The sequence below is a fragment of the Protomyctophum bolini genome (assembly GCF_963924005.1).
Source record: "Protomyctophum bolini genome assembly, chromosome: 1".
Classification (NCBI taxonomy): Eukaryota; Metazoa; Chordata; class Actinopteri; order Myctophiformes; family Myctophidae; genus Protomyctophum; species Protomyctophum bolini.
The window spans coordinates 43,339,444-43,364,864 of NC_137862.1; the positions used below are offsets into that span (position 1 = coordinate 43,339,444).

At 43.8% G+C, this 25,421-nt stretch overlaps 1 protein-coding gene across 1 annotated transcript; it reads left to right on the top strand.

The window, feature by feature from the left end:
- Positions 1-470: 470 nt before the first annotated feature.
- cers3a (ceramide synthase 3a) lies at positions 471-25,393 on the top strand. Its single transcript, XM_080759154.1, has 11 exons — positions 471-828; positions 6,083-6,257; positions 6,731-6,848; positions 9,311-9,429; positions 9,617-9,674; positions 12,612-12,662; positions 13,895-13,987; positions 14,467-14,595; positions 15,609-15,715; positions 17,440-17,593; positions 21,082-25,393. The coding sequence occupies exons 2-11, from the start codon at positions 6,085-6,087 to the stop codon at positions 21,286-21,288; spliced, it is 1,209 nt and encodes a 402-aa protein (XP_080615280.1). The 5' UTR covers positions 471-828; positions 6,083-6,084; the 3' UTR covers positions 21,289-25,393.
- Positions 25,394-25,421: the final 28 nt, after the last annotated feature.

Sequence of the window (25,421 nt, forward strand, 5' to 3'; positions counted from 1 at the left end):
CTATCGATCTGGGTGACTGCAGACATCAAGCACGTCATATACACAGTACTGGATATTCTGTTAGAGCCATATATGGACTGTTTGCTTATGACAGCCAGGCAAACACACACACACCCAGTCAGTCCTAAACCAATACACCAACTACCTGTATGCCTATTTAATACTCCTATCAAACGCCTATCAAATATCACTTTGACATGTCAACAATGTGGCACCTTATTTTTACACCTGCTTCACCATAGATCTCTTTTTCTTTTCAAGTTTTATTTTTTACCAGAGTGAACGTCATGTGGGACAGAGAGAGTATATCCCCCTTTGTGTGTTATCATCACAAACAATACCAAAACATCCCTTCAGGGCTGTGTGTGTGTGCGCGCGTGTTTGTGTTTGTCTACACTTCTGTGTACACGTGAGAGAGAGAGAGAAAGGGAGAGCGAGCATGAGAGCTGTGGTAATCTGGTAGCCTATATATCTCTACCTGGAGGGTAAAAAAACCAGAGAAAAACCACCCAGGCGATTGTACCTGAGCTGGGTGTAACCTACCGAAAGAATGTCATTGTCAAACAAAGGATAGAGTGTCTGCCTGCCTGCCTGCCTACCTGCCAGTCTATCTATCTGTCTGTCTACCTACCTGTCTGTCTGTATGTCTACCTACCTGCCTGGGACACTTGTTGCCGTGTAGCGGAAAGTGGAGGATTATTTTTTGTTCTGTCATGCTCTCTGATTCCCACCACAGAAACCACTAGAACTACAGCAGAGAGTCAACCCGGCGTTGTTTAAAACAGCTCAGCATTCTGCCTGCCTGGCGCACACACTACCGTGGCAAAGGTAAGGCTTGTTTTGAACTATTTTAGACCTGAGATCTAGATTCTACAAAATGTCTTCTAAAATCATGACATCATTTCTGGGGAAAAAAAGTATGTTTCTGTGTCAGTGGTTCGCCCAACTATTACATGTCAAGGAGCCCCAAAATTATTACCGTATGTAATTGACCCCCATCTGAAAACATGTTGTTCCATGGGAAGACAGAAGAAGCAAAGTTATGAGTTAAAAATGTTTGCTGTGAAAGAATGTATATTCAAAGATTTGCAACACATTTTCACGACTTTTAAATCTACAAGCTCGTAGCTGAGCTTGTAGATCTGCTATTTTTCAATAGCCAAAGCATAACATAATGCTTAAAACGTCCTGATTGTGTTAACTAAATAAGCTTGGGGCTATAAGTGTGTAAATGTTTCCACTCTGCTGGTCCTATCTTTGTGTGTAATAAGTAGTCCTTGTTTTGTCACCCGGTATCTTTGGTGTGAACTGATTTATGTTGATGTCCTACTGTCCCTATAATGCTTGGGCTGCCTGGATTCAGCCTCACTTCAACTTCAAAGTACTTGATGGTTAAAATTCACAATACGTGAATTTTTCAGATGCTATGCAACTATAAAAAGTACTTTTAAAACTAGTACGTACTAGCGTAATATTATAAAACATCCATATGAAGCGATTCTATATTATATAAGTACTGTAGGTGATGATTGGGCAGACTGAAGTTAGGCTAAAAGTGGGAGCGTGTAGTAGTGTGGAATGTGCAGTAAAGTGACGTTTTGTCGTGTGTGTGTGTGTGTGTGTGTGTGTGTGTGTTTGTGTAGGCTCTCTGTCATGGCCGGGCTGACATGAATAACATAGTAGGTCAGAGCACAATGCCCTGACCCTCCACTGTCCACTGCTCTGCGTGCATGCGTGCGTGTGTGCGCATTTGTGTGTGTGTGTGTGCGTGTGTGTGCATGTGTGCGCGCGCGCGTGTGTGTGTGTGTGTGTGTGTGTGTGTGTGTGTGTGTGAACTACTTTCATCATGAGGTTTTTTCTTGTGTTGTTGTCTGTTGTCTATCTAATCTAATCTGGCTTTGATTCACCGAGTTTGAAGGACGGGTGTTGCCAGATAAGTGTTGACTGTCATCAGCGCTAATTAAGCATCTGTAACTGATTCTTAACCAGAGTTTTCTGCCCCCCCCTCTACCCCCCGGACACGTCTGTCTCTGTAAAAACTCAGCTGGCTCGCTTTGGATTGTTAACTGCTGTCTCTATGGTCTTTAATATGTTTAATTTGGCCGCCCCTTTGTCTCACAAAACAACCCATTAACTTCAGTGGAACGTTTATTGTACGTAATGCAGGCTGACACTTCCATTCTCTGAATTATTCTGTGATTATCGTCTGCCAATCCCCCCCCCCCCTCCCCTTTCATATCTGTCTTTTATTTCATCTCCACCCATACAGTATGAAGACTCGATATGTTTAGTTTTGTTGTCGTGTGTCACAACAATGCCACGATAAAAGCCTTAGTTACAGTATATTGATGACTGAAAGTATTGTTCTAGCTTTGGCAACGGAGCCGAGAAGTGGAGTCGTGTTTTGGGCTAATAAAGTGGCTATCTATGGTGTTGGTAACAATGTGTTAGTCGTTGAAGTTTTAACATTCTCCCACAGTGAGGCTATTGAAGTGGCTATCTATCTATCTATCTATCTATCTATCTATCTATCTATCTATCTATCTATCTATCTATCTATCTATCTATCTATCTATCTATCGTGTTGGTAACAATGTGTTAGTCATTGAAGTTTTATCATTCTCCCACAGTGAGGAACAAAGGCGTGTGTTATAATGAAGTGCTGGTGATAATTGTGTAGTTAGATTTTCAATGGGAGTCACGTGGTTTTACGAGACAACTTTGTTCTCAAAGGCTGTCTTCTGCCCTCCTCCCCTCCATGAAACATGGTTGTCTCGTCAAACCATGTGACTTCCATTGAAAATGCATTGCGAGCCGTGCGTCGCACAGAAGAGACAGGAGACACAGAGGACTGAGAGGAGACAGCTGTCTCTCAGGTGTGAACGGCCCCTACCTACCTGCAGATTGTGAAGGTCTGTCTGTACAGTATGTGCTGACATCAGCTCTACATGTCACCATGTGAACGCAAGCTTCGCTTACTATTGTTTTCATCACCATGTGAACACAAGCTTCCCTTACTATTATTTTGCATTACAATATTTCAGTCAAATCCCACTGTTATTGGTGGCTGTAACGAGACAATGTGTTTCTCTTAATTGCTTTGTCATCATATTTATATAGCTGATATGACCCCCCCCCCACACACACACACACACTCCGCTGCAATAAATGGTGACACAGCTGTTAGCGTTGTCATTGATTATGTCACTGTCGGAAATATTATCCATTCATACTTCAATCGTACTTCATCATCCATTTACAATGTCTCATTCATTCATGAATTCACTCATTCATTCATTCATTCATTCATACATTTATGTTCTTTTCTTTTGGTTAAAGTTACAGGAGTCTTTGCTCTATGGTGTTTGTGATATGAAATGTATAAGCTTAGAAGGAAGGACGTCCTCACAGCGATATACACCCACCCACACATACACACCCACCACTCTACACTCACACATCATACACACCCACCACCACTCTACACATCTACACTCACACGTCATACTATAACTATAGGCTACGACACTTGGTTGGTTTTTGCGAAGTACGAACATATTCATACCCCCTATAGGACGTTATCTGCTAGGTACTGTACCAACATATTCTTACCTAGTCCCTCCCTAACATTTAGTTCTACTGGATCTCTTCTCCACTAGTCCCTCACTAACATTTAGTTCTACTGGATCTCTTCTCCACTAGTCCCTCACTAACATTTAATTCTACTGGATCTCTTCTCCACTAGTCCCTCACTAACATTTAGTTCTACTGGATCTCTTCTCCACTAGTCCCTCACTAACATTTAGTTCTACTGGATCTCTTCTCCACTAGTCCCTCCATAACATTTTAGTCCATATATTTTGTCTTAGTTGTGGTCTTCGCGGATTAGTTTGTATTACATGTTTTGTTTAGTTTTTGTTCAGTGGAAAAAAGTAAGTTGAGGAAAATGTCTTCGGCATGGTTTTATGTATTTTTATTTTGTCATCACAATCACATGCTCATTACAATTCGTAGATGCATTGCTTACAGTGAGTTTTGCCAATTTTCACCACCAGGAGACTTTAAGTACGGTAACACTTTAGTTTAAATAACCCAATATAGTAAAAAAAAAAATATATATACTAATAATATTATACTATATAATATATATACTAAAAAAACAATTTGATGGTATAAAAAATCACAACATTAAAACGTAAAAAGTGTTTTTTTTTAAATGCCACAAATGTGCCATCTCGTCGGTTTGATATTCAGAGTATTGATGTCAGAGTTTTAGTTTGACGAAATCGACACCGGTTGGTTGTTTGGTTGGTTGCCCCCTGATTCATTCATTCTGGTTTTGCCACGCCAGCATTTCGTCAAAGTGTAAACGACATTAAACCGGTTTGTTCTGTGATGAATTGTCAGATCATGCAGGGTCGAGTCACACATAACAGACTCTGCTCAGTGCGGGTTTCTTTCTTTCTCTCTCTCTCTCTCTCTCTCTCTCTCTCTCTCTCTCTCTCTCTCTCTCTCTCTCTCTCTCTCTCTCTCTCTCTCTCTCTCTCTCTCTTACGTGTGTGTGTGTAACGTGGGTGTGTGTGTGTGTGTGTGTGTGTGTGTGTGTGTGTGTGTGTGTGTGTGTGTGTGTGTGTGTGTAACGTGGGTGTGGAGTGGAATCTGGAGGAAGAGGGAGGACCTGTGTGTGTGTGTGTGTGAGGGTGGACCGTTGTGTCAATGTTTGTTTTGGAAACTTAACCCTTAACCTCCAGGAGCCTCTATGACCATGCACCTGCTGTGGTTCTCAACCAGTGGGCCGCGGACCACCAGTGGTCCTTGAGGTCCTTCCAGGTGGTCCCCATGTAGCTAAATGACGGAGAGTTGGTAAACAAATGGACCCTTATTAGATCTTTAACTCTTGAGAGCGTACATTGAAACAACTCTCAATGCTCTCAAGAGTTTATTTATTGTTAATTTATTGTTATCGTTCAACAAACCATGTACAACCCAGATTCGGCTCAAACAAGGGTCTAAACTCATTTCTCTCCTATGCCACCAAAATGTGGAACCCCCTACCAACAGTCATTAAGACGCGAATCCCTTGACTCCTTCAAAACCGCCCTCAAAGCACGGCTGCAATTAGAAACTAGCCCCCGTAAAAAAAAGTCTGAGTCCACCTTTTCCCCTCACTGTATATTATTATTACGTTTCCATTTTTACCTCCTTTTATGAGGATTTTAGATTATTATTTTTGTTATATAGAAGTGTATATTTGTACGTCTCTAAATGTTCTGATTAATTGAAAATGGTGGACCCTGTTGTAATGCTTTATGGTGTCGTCCACAGTTAACAGTTTTGTGCTTGAAATGTACCTATACAGTATATTCTGTTAATTACTTCTTTCAATAAATCAATCACTCAAAAACTTAATTTACAAGATTTCTACACAATAATGGAATGTAGAAGAATTGTTATTTTTATCAAAGTTATCTCTACTCTGTGTTCATTTTGACCGCAATGTTTTGTTTAGTTTTAGTCATAGTCCAGACAAATGTATTTTGGCAGGGCCTTGATGGTGTCGTAATGCCTGATTGTCTCCACCAGGCCGAACAGGAAACACTAGGCATAGGGCATCACTACATAATAAAAGTACACAGTACACAGATTATAGTTCATGACAGATTGACTGTACAGTTTGTGACAATCTGTAAAGACTCTTTTTTACTTTTGTACACACAAAGATAACAATAAAGAAACCTTGGAAGATGAACCTTGATCTCATTTTATTCTCTTATCTTGTGCTGCTACACAAATCCCCCTGCCCGATGTTATGTCACCCCACTGACCAGAAAACCCTAATGAGCTCAGATATTTCAAAACCGCAATAAATCTGCAGTGTCTTCAACTGGTTAGCTGTATGTAGGCCTATGGCTACCAAAACGTCATGTATTGTGTTAAGTGTGTCGGACACACGGTTGCTCCTTTCACACTGTTTCACAAATTACATATCACGCGTGTGTGTGTGTGTGTGTTTGTGCGTGTGTGTGTGTGTGTGTGTGTGTGTGTGTGTGTGTGTGTGTGTGTGTGTGCGTGGTGACATTAGGGATGTGGTCCTCTCTCTACGACTGGTTCTGGTGGGACCGCGTGTGGCTGCCCGTCAACCTGACGTGGGCCGATCTGGAGGACAGAGATGGGCGCGTGTACGCCAAGGCCTCTCACCTCTACGTCACGTTGCCCTACGCCCTGGCTTTCCTCACGGTCAGGTTCATGTTCGAAAGGTACAGCATGTTCTCCCCGTGTCCCCTAGGGTAGGTACCCTCACATGTTTATTCTCCCCGTGTCCCCTAGGGTAAGTACCCTCACATGTTCTCCCCGTGTCCCCTAGGGTAGGTACCCTCACATGTTCTCCCCGTGTCCCCTAGGGTAGGTACCCTCACATGTTAATTCTCCCCGTGTCCCCTAGGGTAGGTACCCTCACATGTTCTCTCCGTGTCCCCTAGGGTAGGTACCCTCACATGTTCTCCCCATGTTCTCCCTGTGTCCCCTAGGGTAGGTACCCTCACATGTTCTCCCCGTGTCCCCTATATGGTAGGTACCCTCACATGTTCTCCCCGTGTCCCCTAGGGTAGGTACCCTCACATGTTCTCCCCGTGTCCCCTAGGGTAGGTACCCTCACATGTTCTCCCCGTGTCCCCGGTAGGTACCCTGATTCTGGTAGTGGGATTACACTTAATTGTCCGTCCCTGTGCAGGTTTGTGGCCACGCCCCTCGCCGCCAGCGCAGGCATCAAGGAGAAGGTCCATCTGAGAGTGGACGACAACCCCATCCTGGAGCTGCACTACGCCTGTCGTTCCAGAAACCCTGGACAGGTAATCTCATCCCATAGCCCAGAAACCAGGTAATCTCATCCTATAGTCCAGAAACCAGCTGGCCAGGTAATCTCATCCCATAGCCCAGAAACCAGGTAATCTCATCCTATAGTCCAGAAACCAGCTGGCCAGGTAATCTCATCCCATAGCCCAGAAACCAGGTAATCTCATCCTATAGTCCAGAAACCAGCTGGCCAGGTAATCTCATCCCATAGCCCAGAAACCAGGTAATCTCATCCCATAGCACAGAAACCCTGGCCAGTAGTGTTGCGCAGCTCAGGGTTTTTTATGACCTGTGGGTCCCGCATGAATTAATAATTTGACTCTGCCCAGCCCGCCCTGCAGCAGCAGATCATTTTCACGACTCCGCAACCTGCCAACATTAAAATTATTAAATACACGTCAAATATGTCTTTGAACACGGCTTTTATTTGTCTTAATGGTACGTCTAAACTGTCTTAATAAACAAATAATATCACTGGCAAGCACGCATGGTCCCGGGTGTTCCGACCACCGATGCAATGCCATTCATTTGTCACACACGTGTACGACATGGGTTGGCAGAGATTGATCGGAGACAGAGCATATGCAGACATAGCCTACAGTAGAGTTATAGCCTACAACAACAGGACTGGAGACACAGACGCTGAAAGAAAACGCCACTAAAAACCTGAGAAAAACTATTTGAAAACGTTTGTTTTTAACGTTGTCCAACTCCTCACTTAGCCTACAATCCACACACGTGTGCGCAAACACACACACACACACACACACACTCACACACGAGGTGTGCGGATTCCGCCTCACCCTAAGACTCCTTTTGTCGTGCTGCAGCTCAGAGGTGTGACCTAGTTATACCATATCGTTCAGCGCGCGCGCTGAACGGAAGCGATAGGTGCTGGTGGTTATAAAAGATTTCACTCACTCTGTCAGATACCGTCAGAACACAAGGATGAAGCACAATGGTAGTAGACAACTCACCACTGTTCAAGGACGCTCAGGGAAAATGTAAAAAAAAGGTTTAGAACAGAATGTCTGCTGAGGTGAGTAAAGACAAACTGTCGCTCAAACACGCACTTCTCACAGCTTCGTGCCTGCGGGGTGTGTTCATGCACGTGTATTTGGAGTGCACAGCACGCTCCGTGTACAGTACAGTAAGTAGGCTATCACTAACCTCGCCTCACCAGGCTTTCCACCTCGGAGGAAAGCTGTTCCAAAAGTGCCGTGTGAACCGGTCTGGAACGGATGATATCGTTACGTAGTATTGTTTTGTAGTCATCAGGCAGGAACAATGAAACGGAACTTCCCTTTCCCTCAAACCGGAAGAATAACAATAAAAGCTCTCGTAACCTGTAGCTTTTATTGAGAAAAATAGGTTTGAGGGAAAAGAAAGTTGCGGATGATTGATGACTACAAAACAATACTACAACATGACGTAGCGATATCATCTGCTCCCGACCGGTTCATAAACCTGAAATGTAATGGTGCCCAGGCTAGGCACAGTCACAGCTAGGCAGACTATCACAGTCACGCTGTTTGGGGATTTTTTGTTGAAGGAGGAGATATCTACCAGCACAGCAACACAACAATCTGTTATAGGCTGCGCAAATTTCCTCCCAGGACTTGTGGGAAAAATATACATTACATTATTACATTATTTAACCCGCCTCAGCCCGCCCCGCCAGTAAAGTAAAAATATCTCGACTCGGCTCAGACCGCCCTGAGGGTAACCCATGGGACCTGAAGGTTACAGGTTGGCCCGCGCAACACTACTGGCCAGGTAATCTCATCCTATAGTCCAGAAACCAGATAATCTCATCCTATAATCCAGAAACCAGATAATCTCATCCTATAGTCCAGAAACCAGATAATCTCATCCTATAATCCAGAAACCAGGTAATCTCATCCCATAACCCAGAAATCCTGGCCATCTCATCCTATAGTCCAGAAACCAGGTAATCTCAACCTATAGCCCAGAAATCATGGTAATCTCATCCCATAGCCCAGAAACCCATGGCCAATTGATCTCATCCTATAGCGACTAGAGAGACTCATCTGTCTGTGTCTCATGGGAGGGCTGTGTGGAGTTCAGAAACCAGTCTGTGTCTCATGGGAGGGCTGTGTGGAGTTCAGAAACCAGTCTGTGTCTCATGGGAGGGCTGTGTGGAGTTCAGAAACCAGTCTGTGTCTCATGGGAGGGCTGTGTGGAGTTCAGAAACCAGTCTGTGTCTCATAGGAGGGCTGTGTGGAGTTCAGAAACCAGTCTGTGTCTCATAGGAGGGCTGTGGGCAGTTCAGAAACCCGTCCACCAGTGACGTCATCGATGGGGAATCCAAGCTTTGAAAATGGAAACCAGAATATGACTCTCGTGTGTGTGTGTGTGTGTGTGTGTGTGTGTGTGTGTGTGTGTGTGTGTGTGTGTGTGTGTGTGCGTGCGTGCGTGCGTGCGTGCGTGCGTCCAGGCAGACATTGACGGGCTGTCTAAAAAGAGCAGTCTGTCCGTCAGACGAGTGGAGCGATGGTTCAGACGGAGACGAAACCTGGACCGACCCGGAGTTCTGAAGAAGTTCAGAGAGGCCAGGTGAACATTACATGTGTGCGTGTGCGCATGTGCGCGTGCGTGCGTGCATGCATGTGTTTATGCTTGGCATGGCCCATTTGGATTACAATTTCCGTAATTCGTAGTTTTAGTCGATGAAATGAACACACTTGTCAGATAAAACAACATTGCTGCTAATAAATCCTATCATAATTCATGTCTTCACCAGCTGGAGGTTTGCCTTCTATCTGTTTGCACTCATCGGAGGAATAGCGGCTCTTTATGATGTAAGTATGTAAGTATGTGATACTATGATTCCATCTAATATGTATGTATGATGTGATACTATGATTCCATCTAATATGTAACAGTGTAAGTATGTGATGCTATGCGATGCTTTCGTGGTGATTCTGATCAGTGCCAAACCCCTCATCTGTTATCCCTAAACTTTTTTTTTTACTATTTTGAAAACTTTTGAATAGTTCAACTGGTCGATGTATACATCGACACGTTGTGAGCTTGTAGATCGGCTATTTTAACTATTCAAAAAAAAAAATCAAATTATTAAAAAAAAAGAAAATACGTTTGGCATGGACGAAAATAGAGTGAGTCACCTAAAAAACCCTGGAGTATGCGTCATGCTTTATTATAGCAGCAATAATATTTTAGTTTCTGCTATTTATAAGTCATAACACTGCGTGAGATAACAGGATAAGATATTTGAATGGTGCATGCTATGCTGAAAAAAAATGCATTCCATACCAGAGAGAGAAATACACCCAAACGCTTCGGCTAACAGCCTTCTTCAGAGTTCACACTGAAGAAGGCTTTTATAGCCGAAACGTTTGTCCCGATGAAGTAAATAAACCTGCTTACATTGATTTCTTGGTGTGTGTGGCCTCTCTCTCTACATACACAGCTGTGATCCTCTGCTCAGATCTCGTCACCAAACACTACTCAGGGTTCTGCCGTGACAATAGTGCCACACCACACAATGGTAGGGGAGTTGACCACGTCTATAGTGCCATGCCACACAATGTTAGGGGAGTGACTGCGTCTATAGGGAACTTATGTAGTGCTATTCTGTTGTTGGAGACAGAAGAAGGACAGGTCTGGGCATGTCCACGTACCATGTCTACTAGTTAAGGCTCATTCATATAGTCTGGATTTTCGGTGGTGAGCTGACCACCGGAGTTGAAATAACGTTGAGTGATGGTGAGTAAAAACAGAGAGAAGTGCTTGGCGCCGGGGCGTGGGCGGTGGCGGTGGTTTGCTCTTCACCGCGGCTCGTGACGTCATGTTGTAGTTCGGTGGTCACCTCACCACCGAAAATCCAGACTATGAATGAGCCTTCATAGTAAGAAAGGTATACCCCCAGGCCCCATTTGAAGTAGCCACGTTCCTAGCCTTCCTCATCTGCCAAGAGAAAAGTCTGGTCATGTTATCTAAGGCATAGACTGTCTTGCCGGAAGAGGGGCTTCCAGCGTTTGAACTTCCCCCGGAAATGAAGTTGATGAGGTCGAAAAAAAACAAAACATTGATGAGTACCTTGTCTTCATCAACAGTGGCTCTCTGGATTTATCTTGGCAATGTTCTGGATGAGATCATCATGTTTAGACCGCGTGAGGCCCTCAGTGTTCAGTTGCAATAAATGCACTTGTACGTGTCTTAACCGGCCACGCATGTCGGGAGCCATGGGTGAGTCTTAACCGGCCGCGTATTTTGCCGGACTGTTAGTATGTCTGACCAACGTATGCACCGGAGACTTTGTCTTGACGAGGATGCGTGACGGCCAGTGGGTGCTGTTTGAGAATGGATCGACCTGCGGGTTGCTCTGATGGTTTTGTTGAATTCATCTGGATCGTCTACTAGATGGTCAGAATCCGTAACACCATCAGAACGCAGCTACCAGTCCTTTTCGTTTTTTTCCTTTATTTATATACATTGATATTGATTATGTTATACAGTAGGTTGACAGGAAACAGGGATGGGGGGAAGACACGCAGCAACACGATGTCATGCTGGATTACCGGCTACCAGTCTTGACCCTGATACGTTGTTACTCTGACTGACAGATAAGCATAAAGATTATTCATACGAAGTCTGCTCTAAGCATTTCATACAGACTTATAGCATAGTTACGTGGACGGCACTAGAATTGCATTTTATGTAGTCATAGCACTTTATAGTATACTGTAGTATACGTTGCTATCGGGAGGAAACCTCATAACTCAATTTTTTAGGTTTTTGATTTTTATTTTGGCATAAATCAGTGCTATTGAACACCCTTTACGTCTGTGTGTTGTTTTGAAAATATTGAACCAATGGAAAGTAGTAAAAAGTGCTTTGGACAAAACCTCTTAACTCCATTGGACCCTCAAAATGTCTGCTAAAGCAATTAACTCCACCGCCTCTCCCCCTCTCATGGAAGTAATTGACAATATATAAAGTTACACCAACTTTCATGAGGCTGTATTGATTTGTTTAAAATATATATATAAGGTTTTCTTAATTTCCTGAAAAATTTATATTTTTATGAAGTTTCCTCCCGACAGCAGATATGTATACAGTAGTTTCATTATGTAGATATTCCACTGTTACGTTCTTAGCTTATACGCATGTTTCATATACTTTTTATGTATGTGATGTATTTAATTGCCATGCTTTTGTTCTTGCTTAATGTAAATCGCTCTGGATTAAAGGGGAATTTCTCCTAACCCTTTTTTTTACAAAGTTATTTTATAAAAATAAAGATATAGGGCGCTGGTCCTGGAGCTGCTCCTGGAGGGGGTGTAACACTAGAACTCCTATTCAATCGCGCAATTGGTTTTGGTTTTTGATGTTTATGATGTTTATGATGTGACAGCAACACTGTGCATTGTTGACACTGCACTCTTCCTGGTCTACGTGAGCTGACTTTAGACCCCCTCCAGAAGCAGCTGAAGGAGTAGCTCCAGGACCAAAAAAAAATATATATATTTTTTTGTTCAATATACATAATTATCAACTTACTTTTGTAAAAAAAAAAAAGGCTTAGGGAGAAATTCCCCTTTAAGAGTGTCTGAGAAATGCCTAAATTGTAAATTTAAGTGGAGCACCAGAAAAGAACAATGAATGAATGTGGGCGTTGGTTCTCTGAATCTCTGCCCTAACATCAAAGTGTAATGAAACTGGATGATGACGTCTCTGTGATTTGTTTTCCCCTTCTGTTCTCTTCCCCATAGAAAGAATGGTTTTATGACACTAGGGAAGTATGGCCGGGATTTCCAAAACAGGTCTGTATTATTGTGATGTTTGTATTATGATGTTTGTTTGTGATAGTATTGATGAATCTATTATTAGTTTTAAAATTGCAGATCTACAAGCTCACAATGTATCACATGACGCCGCCTTATGTGCTTGTAGATCGGCTCTATAGCCGAAATATATATAGAACTTAAGTGGGTAATGCATGTTGTGTAATACAAATCGAAATCTAAAAAGTAACTACTAGTAACTAAAGTTTTCAAATTGAAGTACAATATTTTCCCTTACACCGCTGGCTTTGATTTAAAGTATTTACGAATGTAATCACCTTCACACCACATCATTCTGACCACCTGTAGCACACGCACACACGCAACAACATGTGTGTGCGGCTGCGCGAGCGCACACAAGCAACAACAACACACCTGTAGCACGCAAAAGCACATACACAACAACATGTGTGGTGTGTGCGAATGTACACATGCAGCAACAAAAACAACAGCGCTAATGGCCTGGCACTCTGGCCTCCAGATCATTCTAAAAATGCTAATTTCCACATTCCCGCTCGCTCTCATAAAAACATCTGATAATAACTCGCACCTCGCGTCCAAACTAAACAACCCCATCGTGCTGCAAGGTCCTTATTTAGAAGCGGGAGAGGACCTGCGTTCTCCTTAAGGGTTTTATATTTAGGGGCTTGCGTTATCCTTGGGTTTTTTTACGAGCGTCTGGACCAGATCCCTGTGGTCCTTAGTGTGTGTGCCAGGGACCTTAATCAAGGGATCACATGATGATGTCACTCACTCTGCTCCGTTGGCACGCTGTTGTGAGGATTGTGTATGATCCTGTAGACCGGCGTTATCCGACCGCACACGCACGCACACACACACACACACACACACACACACTACAGCTAGCTCACTGGTACACTAACCAGCTACAGCTAGTGCATTTGAAAATTGTAAAAAAAAAAATAACATTTTGATGCCGACACTTTTGTCCTTTTATCTTTACCCAAGTACAGTATGTTTTGAATACGGAACTCTTGATACTTTTACTTAAGTAAAACATTTGAGTACTTCTTCCATCACTGTGCAAAGTGTAAAGTATAGAACGATCAAAACTAATCAAAGTTCTCTCCCTCTCTCTGTGTGTGTGTGTGTGTGTGTGTGTGTGTGTGTGTGTGTGTGTGTGTGTGTGTGTGTGTGTGTGTGTGTGTGTGTGTGTGTGTGTGTGTGTGTGTGTGTGCGCGTCCATATAGTCCATGCTAGAGTCTCAGTACTGGTATTACATCTTGGAGATGAGCTTCTATGGATCTCTGCTCTTCAGTGTTACCTTTGACGTCAAGAGGAAGGTGAGTACAGTATACCGGTATCTGCTATATTTTTGAGTGGTGCAACCACTCCAAGGAACAGCAATGTCCGTGTTCACCTATGTGTTCACCTATGTGACGTTAATGAGCACCAGTATAATGAGCACCAGTATAATGAGTACCAGTAGGGGCACTGTTGTGCCAGAAACTGAGAGAGGGATAGTGCTGCACTGTTGCCTGCTAATGAGAGAGAGAGAGAGGTGGGGGGGAGGGGAGTTGCACCACTCAGTTCAAACGCGTGTGATTTTTTTTGTAGTTAAAAGTGGTTAAAAACTAAGTTGACACAGATGCGTCCCAGGTCTTAATGGGTTGTAGAATCAACTAAACCATAAATACAGACCGTAGTGAGTAGATGTTGTCTTAATTCTCTCTCTCTCTCTCTCTCTCTCTCTCTCCTCTCCCTCTCTCTCTCTCTCTCTCTCTCTCTCTCTCTCTCTCTCTCTCTCTCTCTCCGTCATCAGGACTTCAAAGAGCAGATCATCCACCATCTGGCCACCCTCACCCTGCTCTCCTTCTCCTGGTGTGTCAACTACATCCGCATCGGAACGCTGGTGATGCTGGTCCATGACGCCTCTGATGTTCTCCTGGAGGTCAGTAGAACTCTGGTCATGTTTGGAAGTTGCTGTTTTGAAGCACCCGGAAGACTGCCGGAAGTACAATTTTAACTCAATGGCTCGAGTGAGCGGAAGTTAAGCCCGGACCTCAAATTTGAGGTCTGGTATGACGCACGTTACGCACTGTCGGTGGGGAGTGTTGGGCGGGAGGAGTGGGACGAAGGCTTTGCGTCCTCTCGGTGGGGGCTCCTCACTGGCAGGTGAGTCAATAGGATAAAACAGTACGTTGTACGAGTCAGTAGCATATACAACAGCAGTGACAACACAGGAACGAAAAAACATGGGTGCACCTGGGACGTATCCTCAGTGATGTAACCCAAGGTCATCAGGGTTTCGGGTCTCTCAACATCATACCTCACTCGGGTGACCCAGCCGGGGTGATCAAGTCCCGACTTACATCCCAGTAGCTACCCTCGATCAGTCCCATTAGGGGAAGACCAGGGCCACACAGTCCAACATTTCTAGATCCAACATTTCTAGAAATAACTACAAAAGCTGTGATAACCAGTCAATTTGGGCATATAAATAAACATGAAGTTGAAGTGTAGATTTAGTTCTGATAATGATGCACCATGCATAATGTTAAAATCATGCATACTTTGCAACCATTTTCCATTACATTTGGATTGCATTTTGGAAAACAAAAACATGCAGCCAATTTCAGGTTTAGGTGTCGACTGTATCTGAACATCATGCAAGTAGAACAATCAAAACATAATAAAGTGTGCACTCCTTTACTGTATGACTGACATTCTTCACTGCGCAAAAAGCATGGATGTGTATATTACAGGAAACTCCCATTAAACTTTCCAACAAACTCCCGAATTGTACCATCACACCTGTATATTGCCGTATATTACTGTATATGCCCGCTTAACTTGAGGTTTACGGGCAAATCTAGTGCCCATAATTGCCTGTTAACTCTTTCACACAGTGTGTACCCTCCTCCTGCATGTTCAATGAGTTTTATTCCTGTCCTTCTCTCTCAGTCTGCAAAGCTATTTAACTATGCCAAATGGGAGAAGACCTGCAACGCCCTGTTTGTTGTGTTCGCCATCGTGTTTATGGTAACAAGACTCGTCATCTTCCCCTTCTGGTAAGCGTGTAAGTGTGTGTGTGTGTGTGTGTGTGTGTGTGTGTGTGTGTGTGTGTGTGTGTGTGTGTGTGTGTGTGTGTGTGTGTGTGTGTGTGTGTGTGTGTGTGTGTGTGTGTGTGTGTGTGTGTGTGTGTGTGTGTGTGTGTGTGTGTGTGTGTGTGTGTGTGTGTGTGTGTGTGCAAGGTTTGTTTGCTTTTTATATAAACACATGCAGTTTCTGTATAATTGTGGTGGTGAAACAATGCAAGTTGAAGGACAATGAAAGATGTCTCACTTTGTCAACACTGATTCACTTCCAGCGCTTTTCCACATTCTGTATTTAAGACGTCATTTTGTAGTGCTACGTTACGTCCGGGTCCAAGTGGCACCAGCTCCCGTCCGCATCTCATTGTAAATAGAATATCTAAACGCGTGAATCTTTTTACAATGACGTTATTTTTCAGAAAGGAAGCCATTGAGGGTAAAAAATGGGTCTTAATACTTCCAACTCAAGTAGAATTATTAATGTCAGCCATAGCCACATGCCCAAAATGTGCTGACCTCATGCTGACCTCATCACATTTTTCATGATGTCTACGGCCGTAGCCCAAGGAGTGTTTTTTGTGCATAACTAATGCTTGGAATGGATTCAGAATCATGAAAACCCCCTAGTTTGACATGTCACATGCAACTTAAAGCAAAGGAAAATGTGACAATGTTGCCTGAAAAAAAAAAAAAGGCACCCATCCCTCGATTCTGTCTGGACCCACCGCTTTCCTGGGGTTGATGTTGCGCAGTCCCAGTCTGACCACATGAGTGCTCAAGACTAGGGTCGAGCCGTCAGAGGGGAGAGGGGGCGACACACATTGTCTCTGTCAAAACGTGCATAAAAGTTGTTTAACTCCACCGCTAGGGTTGTGCTGCCATTGTTCTTCCTTTATAGTCCGAAATTGCCCTGACACCTTCCCACACCTGTCGGGGGCTTGAGGAGCTGTATGGGCTTCAATGCGGGTCTTATATGCCAGCTTGGCGGATCTGATCCCATTTCTAAGGGCTGACCTCGCCATGCTGTATGCATTGGTATCCCCAGATCTGTGTGCCGCATTCCTGGCTCTTACCAATGCTTGGAGTTGTGGTGTCATCCAGGGTTTTTGGTTAGGAAAGACACGGACCTGCTTCCAGTCTGTAACAATATCCACACAAAAGTTGATGTAATCCAGCACTGAGTCTGTAACCTAGGTGGGGGTACACCTGGGCTCTGTAAGCATGGGCTATGTTGGTATAAACCTGATCAAGTATTTTGCTCCCTCTAGTGGCACATTTCACATTACGATGGAACGAGTGAAGTACAGTCTTTAAGTCAGCATGATTGAAATCCCCCCTAGCTGGGTGTACCCCGTTGAACACTATATAGCCTCCCCATTTAGCTGGGTGTACCCCGTTGAACACTATAGCCTCCCCATTTAGCTGGGTGTACCCCGTTGAACACTATAGCCTCCCCATTTAGCTGGGTGTACCCCGTTGAACACTATATAGCCTCCCCATTTAGCTGGGTGTACCCCGTTGAACACTATAGCCTCCCCATTTAGCTGGGTGTACCCCGTTGAACACTACAGCCTCCCTTATTTGTTCCAGGCCAATCCACTGTAACCATCCATTGTTCTATTGTTTCATTGTTCTATTGTTTCATTGTTCTATTGTTTCAGGTAGATCCACTGTATCCATCCATTGTTCTATTGTTTCAGGTTGATCCACTGTACCTGGGTGTACCCCATCGAACACTACCCCCCGTTCTTCGGGTACTACTTCTTCAACGTGATGCTGGTGGTTCTGCTGTTTCTGCACATCTTCTGGGCTTACCTCATCCTCTGCATGGTCCGCAAGTTCCTCTTTGGCACCGTAAGTCTACTTTATGACTGTGTGGTAGGATTCAAACCCACAACCTCCGTGTTGGTGGGCAGGGACTTTACCACTGCGCCACCCAACCACCATGCCCTCCTGACGTGTATCCACTGTGCCACCCAACCGCCATGCCCTCCTGACGTGTATCCACTGTGCCACCCAAACGCCATGCCCTCCTGAGGTGTATCCACTGTGCCACCCAACCGCCATGCCCACCTGACGTGTATCCATCCATGTCTGGTCAATAGACCTCCCATGTTTGACTTGCCAGAGACTAGTGCTGCACATGATCTAGATTCAGACACCTACCCAATCTAATTTGTGAAGAATGGTAGTGGTGGAGCACTAGTTGGCTGTCCAGTTCATTTTAGTTACTCTTATGTTTTTGCTACAAACGAGACTTTAAGAGAGGTTTAAGTCGAACACTTTGATGTTGTCTGTTTAAAGCCACAGTAGTTATGGCTCCAGGTGACACATTTTGAACGTAGTAATGTTCAGCAAATACAGACTAAAGACAATCCATATTTATATACTAGAATTTCGTTCCCGCTTCTGAGAGCTAGTGTGAGCCTATTAGAAGACAGGGCAGTGTTGCCAGGTTTGCGAATTGTAAGCGAGTTGTAGTGTGTGTAAGTAGCGTGGTTAAAAGGCCTTGTTTCTGGGCCTGTTGGGGCAACAGCATAGGCAACAGTGGTTAGTGTTCCGTGTAGGGAAGCCTCAGGGGTGTGGGTGATTGGGGCGATAATGTTTGTAGTAAACAAATGCATTGGCGGCGTGAGTGTGGAAGGGAGGCAGTGTTGGTGCCAGTGCAAAGACCATTGTTTGGCGGCTGGTGTTCAGCGTTGACGTTGGGCGCCTTAGGAGGAGATAGCGTTGGAACACTGCGAAGGGTAAGTGTGTGACGTCACTGCCCGTGTGAGTGTGTGTGAGTGTGTGTGAGTGTAGTGTGTAAGATGGTGTTGTGGGCGTTGCAGTAGCGACGTAGCTGTTCGTGGCTTTGGGTTCCTTGCCATGTGTTGGGTACAACTTCTCAAATATATAATAGATAATGTAGTAATGTTCATCAACTACAGACTAAAGAACAATACATATTGATATGGTAATGTTCAGCAACTACAGACTAAAGACAATACATAATAATTATTTTCATGGAAGAAATTAGAATCGTATCAGAATCATGATCTCAATTCTTATTGATTATAGGATATAGGGATAGATAGCATTTAGGGATAATAAGGCCAGATAGGGCCCTTAATATACTCTGGCTATTTGAAAATAGCCGCTCTACAAGCTCACAACACATCGCTTGTAAGATCGCCTATTTCCAAAATACTATAATTTTGTAAACGTATACGAAATTATGGGTGTATACTATAAATTGGTCCATTTGGTTCCATTTGTACACACTCTGAAATACAGACCCATAAGGGTCCATTCATTGGGCTGTATTTTGCGTGTCTTAAGTACCAGGTCTTATTACCTAACTTGAGTAAACTAAAGACCTGGAGGCGTGATCAATGCCATTTGGCTATTCTGAGTGGCCAAAGAGCATTGATCACGCCTCCAGGTCTTTAGTTTACTCAAGTTAGGTAATAAGACCTGGTACTTAAGACACGCAAAATACAGTCCATTGTTTCCTAACTATAATTTAGCTGGGGACCCCCTGGAACTCCCTCAAGGACCCCTGGGGGTCCCCGGACCCCACTTTGGGACCCACTGCTGTAGTGGAGTCCGTCTGTGTGCAGGCTGGGCAGCCTGTATAGCTGTCTGGCTGCTCAGGAACACAACTGCGCTCTGCTCAGTGACTAACAGCTTGCCTGGCCAGCCTCAACTGCCAGACACAATTACAGCAGTGCACAGGCAGGCAGGCATGGTGCTCACACACGCACGCACGCACACACGCACACACACACACACACACACACACACACACACACACACACACACACACACACACACACACACACACACACACACACACACACACAGACAACAGCTTGTTGCCATGGGGACCTCATTATTTTGGACTTAGTGCTTCTCAAAATGATGTTTGTTGGTGGAACAATGTGTGTGCGAGAAGTTAGATTTACTCTAGTGGAGTAAACATTATTGTAGGCTAGAGTTAATATAAGTTAGATTTACTCTAGAGGAGTAAACAATATTGTAGGCTAGAGTTAATAGAAGTTGGATTTACTTAGAGCATGTGGTTTTCAACCTTTTTCATATTTCATACCATTATTTATTCAGCATTTGTGCCACGGACCACCATGTGATGTAATTTAGCCTAAAAACAGACGAAAAAAGAAGACATGAAACCATTTGTTTCATTTTACACTCTCAAGAGTTAAAGGTCTATTAAAGGGTCTATTTGGTTACCAACTCTCCATCCATGGGGACCACCTAGAACCTCCTCAAGGACCACTGGTGTTCCCCGGACGACTGGTTGGAAACCACTGAGTTATGGGAGTTAACATTGTTGTGGGTCCAAGTTGCAACCGTTGGTCAGTCGCTGGTGTGTGATTGACAGTCAGTTGCTGGTATATGTGATTTACAGTCAGTTGCTGGTATATGTGATTGACAGTCAGTCGCTGGTATGTGATTGACAGTCAGTCGCTGGTATGTGATTGACAGTCAGTCGCTGGTATGTGATTGACAGTCAGTCGCTGGTTGACAGTCAGTCGCTGGTATGTGATTGACAGTCAGTCACTGCTCATTGACAGTCAGTCGCTGGTATGTGTGATTGACTGTGACAGCTTCTGACCGAGGAAAAGTCATTGAATTTTCATTTAATTGAAAGGCTCACTTCTGTGGACTCTAACATTATACGTAGGTACAAGTTTAAGCATTTATTTCAATATCAATATCATTTATTTAAGACATGCTCTATGTGAAGAGTCTGCCTGTGCTATTAACTCATTTTGGATGAAAACAAAGAAAATCAGTTTTTTCCCCTCTCCTGAACAGCGAATGAATGTCTCTGTATCAAAAAGAGTCACAAATGCAATATAAATACACCGGATTTAGCAAAAATGCTGATTCCCATTTTATTTAATTTAACCAGTATAAACACATTGCGATTTTTCAAGTGGGAACTGAATTGGCCAAGCGGCAGAAAAACATAATTACACTTTCAACGCTACATTGTACGTTATAACAGCCAATACTAAATCATACAATAATACTGTATACAACAATTCTCCAAAATGGTACACTAACAATAACCAGGCACAAGACATTTTGCACACAAATACACGAAGTACATTATGGCCGGGAACCATAAAACTATAAATATATGAGCCTATGCGAAGGCTATAGTACACATCCGAACATGTGTGCAGGTGTTGGACTGTACATTTAAGATGATGCTTTTGAAAGAACAACAAAAATTATAATTCTCATCCGCAGTCCCCACATAAAAACATAAAACAAATCAAGCAAACGGTATACCTTCCTGTCCTTTCCTCTCCCCTCCTGTCCTGCTGCAGATGACCAAAGACGAGAGGAGTGACAACGAGGAAGAGGAAGATGAGGAGGAGAGCACGCCAGAGGAGGAAGAGGAGGCGGAGCTTCATCATCATCAAGTCGCCAATGGTCTGGCAGCTGCTCAGAAGAAGGACAACAACAACGGTAGCGGACGCTTCGGACGCTTATCTCCTCCCGAGATCAGCTGCCAATCAAAGACCGTGTACTGACCCCGCCCCCAACACCACCACCCCTGGGCTGGCTCGAGTTTATTTTATTTATGTTAATTTTTAATCCCACAATTTTTGTAACCCATTTTTTTCCACCCAGTGTCAATTGTCAAATGTAATCCTGCTGGGCGCTACACTCTCCCTCTGCCAACCTGGGGAGAGCAACGGACTGACGTCATGCTTCCTTCTATGCATGAGGAGTCTTTTCACCTGACGGGGGAGTTTCTCCAGTTTGGACTTAGCGCGTGGGAGGAACACGTTATTCCTTGTTGTTCCTTTCCCCTCCATCAGGCGCCCCCGGCTGGCCAGGGGGAGGCAATATAGTATACATTTCTACATGTTTTTTGTGAGGGTACCTACCCTATAGGGGACATGGGGAGATCATGTGAGGGTAGCTACCCTAGGGGACACGGGGAGAACATGTGAGGGTACCTACTGTACCCTAGGGGACACGGGGAGAACATGTGAGGGTACCTACTATACCCTAGGGGACACGGGGAGAACATGTGAGGGTACCTACTGTACCCTAGGGGACACGGGGAGAACATGTGAGGGTACCTACTGTACCCTAGGGGACACCGGGAGAACATGTGAGGGTACCTACCCTAGGGGACACGGGGAGAACAAATGAGGGTACCTACCCTAGAGGACACGGGGAGATCATGTGAGGGTACCTACCCTAGAGGACACGGGGAGATCATGTGAGGGTACCTACCCTAGAGGACACGGGAAGAACATGCAACCTCCACACAGAAAGGCCCTTTCGCCAACCCCGCCTCGGGTATGGGCACTGTTGACATGGAGGAGAGAACACGCCTCCCAGCGCCCACAGCGTCCCCAGTGGGATTCGAACCCAGGACCTTCTAGCTGTGAGGCGACAGCGCTACCGACTGCTCGGTGGTGCCCCCTTGGTCCGCGGCCTTGATTGCTGCGGCGGTTGGTTGGTTTGCACCCGAGGCGAGGAAAAGGGCGTCGGTGGTGAGGGAATAATGTGAGACAAGTATAGAGAGAAAAGAAGAAAAAACGCTAAACAGATTTCGTCCCATATGGAGAGAAAGAGAGAGAAAATGAAGAAAACATTTGATTTATTACCGCAGCAGTTTGGACCGGAGCCGAGTGCAAAAAACTGCTGCGCTCATCAGTGGCATCAGCTGTGGCTTTGAACACAATGCACACGCACGCACACACGCACGCACACACACACGCACACACACACACACACACACACACACACACACACACACAAACACACACACACAGAGTTACTCTGGGAAACAATGCACACAGAGAGAGAGAGACTCAGAGAGGGAGACATGTCTTCTGCATCCAAGCTCCTCTCTCTCTCTCTCTCTCTCTCTCCCTCTCTCTCTCTCTCTGTGTTGTCGATGGCAGAATGTGGTTGTTGTGAAACGTGAAACTCCAGCTGCTCCGCCTTGGCCGTTAGAGAGAAGAGAAGAGGCTGCTGGCATTCATATCAACCTTCTCCTTGCTGCTGCTGGCGGCCTGGCGCACCCAGGGACCCCCCATTTGAAGACATATGCCAGGGACCCCCAAAAGAGATGATCTTCATGATCTATAGCAGTGATTTTCAACCCGTTTTAATTTCAAGGACCCCCAATTTGACATGCATTAGGCTACGGACCCCCATTTAATGGCATTTCTATCTCTGGGACCCCCAATTTATATTGTAAAATCAATGCTAATTTAGTTTAATGAATAAATAAGACCATAACTGCATCACACGTAATCAACAAATGGTACTATAAAGAGTAAAAACTGGTCAAACATTGGCCGAATAGAGCACCGAAGTCTGACGTCACTTTCAGTAGAGGGCGCCAGTACACATGTATTTTTTTATTTGCATTGAAATCACCATAGGGAGATTTTAGGTCTTCATATCTGTGTTTGAAAGATAAACCGATCATCCCGGCCTTTCTGTCAGGGGGGTGACGGAAATGTAGTCTCTGGGTTGTTTGACTCGTTTCTAACGCTTATTGTGTTACTCTTTGGGTATATTTATACATTTCCACCTTCAGTCGATGCTTCATATATCCATATGAGTGAAAAGGCCAGTATGATCGGTTTATTTTTCAAACACCATTCTTATATGAAGAGATCTAAAATCCCCCTATGGCGATTTCAATGCAAATAAAAAGTACACGAACCTGTGGACTGGCGCCCTCTACTGCCAGTGACGTCAGGACTTCGGTGTAGTCAAATAATATAAGAAGAAAATGTGAAAATAGCCGATCTACAAAAGTCTCGCAGCACAAGGCGCTATGTAGATCTGCTATTTTCACAATAGGTATCTGTGGAACATTCAGACAATTATATAATAATAATAATAATAATAATAATAATAATATATATATACAATATGTAATGCCTCAACAGTCAACAGATCTACAACTCCAGTGCCATTTATGTCATTTGCCATCAAATGGCATTATTTATTTTTATTTTTTGGGTGGGGGGGTCCTCCACAATCTATGTAAAGGTAAAGGTGTGTGTGTGTGTGTGTGTGTGTGTGTGTGTGTGTGTGTGTGTGTGTGTGTGTGTGTGTGTGTGTGTGTGTGTGTGTGTGTGTGTGTGTGTGTGTGTGTGTGTGTGTGTGTGTGTGTGTGTGCATTTATGATGTGCATTAATGACGATAACCCTCTGGTGTAATATTACTTAATTATAGCTTGGGGACGGTCGGTTGGTTGTTTGCACAAAGCTTGCATGAAGATTTCCCTTAAAATATCATATACGCTCAAATCATATACGCTCTAATTACTAATTCCAGTAGAATTGGAACTTGAGTGACATCTTAAAGGGAAATACTGAGGAGTTCTGAGCAACCGGCCTTAATAAATCTGAACCATGGCATGTGGTTTGTTGGGAACAAAAATCTACATTTATTTTTCTTTTTGAAGTAGTTACATTTATTTAGTTGAAAACGTATTTTGAGGGATGATATTGGTGTCAATGGTGTGTGATTCTGCATTCACACTGGCAGATAATTGTCAATGGAAGCACAGCGACATGAAGATACAAAGATACAGTCTAACATTCATTGTCAATGGAAGATACAAAAATGCCTCTGACGTTTGTAGCTGCTGCAAAAGCTACAAAGTTACAAAAACGTTGAGCTGGTTTCAACTTCAGCTACAAGATTTTAGATGCAATTGATTTTGACAGCAAATTTACATTTTTAGTTTAGTCATAGTCTTTGGAATGAAACTTTTGGTTTTAGTCATCTGAAGTGCTAATGTCAGTCTAGTTTTAGTCGACTAAAATGTCATGAGTTTTTAGTCTACAGTTGATTTAGTCGACTAAAATGTGTTTTGTGTTTTATTCCACAAAAAACAACACTAAAAGCTACAGGTACGCAGTGTATCTTTGCATCTTTGCCTGTTCCAGTGTGAACGCAGCGTAAGGGATGCCAGTCGTGCTATATGCATCTCCCTCTGATCAGTGAAGACAACGTTTCACATTAAATCCATTACTGGGGATAAAAGTGTGAACTTTATTTGTGTTGAAGGTAAAACAGTTTAGACACGAGGCATCGACTGCACCGTGAGGATGGTGGCATGTTGAGATAACTTTATGTACTTTTATTTTTAGTCTGCGATGCATAGACATGATTAACCCATTCAGGACGGGAACCCCTTTTGGTGTTTTAAGCATCATTTTAAACTTTAGCTGTTGAAAAATAGCAGATCGACAAGCTTGTAGCGCAGCACAGACTGCCGCACAACAGAGTGCCGTGCTACAAGCTTGTAGATCTGCTATTTCTGAAAAATCTTTGATTCTGGGCAGGTCCCTGGAACAACATCATTTCAGACCGGGGTCAGCTGCAAATTACATATAATTCTCAGTGAAATAGTTTGAAAACCTGAAACATCGTTTTTTTCAGAAAACTGACATGATTTAGAAGACATTTTGTAGAATCTGGTGTCAGTCCTAAATGGGTTCATGTATTACTAGTAGCCTACTATGCTGTATATGAATAATTCTATATAGGATGGAAAGCGCGTTAATTGTTGGTCAATTAACTGAAACAAATATTTTTGCTGTTATTTTGTATTTTGTATTTTTTTTTGTGGTATACGGCAATAAAAGTGACCAGACCATATAACTTTTGTCATTCA

Excerpts from the sequence above, each read along its gene's own strand:
- cers3a (XM_080759154.1), top strand. The coding sequence starts at position 6,085 with ATGTGGTCCTCTCTCTACGACTGGTTCTGGTGGGACCGCGTGTGGCTG. Across the intron at positions 15,716-17,439 it reads CTCGTCATCTTCCCCTTCTG|GTTGATCCACTGTACCTGGG; the intron begins GTAAGCGTGTAA and ends CTATTGTTTCAG. Across the intron at positions 17,594-21,081 it reads GCAAGTTCCTCTTTGGCACC|ATGACCAAAGACGAGAGGAG; the intron begins GTAAGTCTACTT and ends GTCCTGCTGCAG.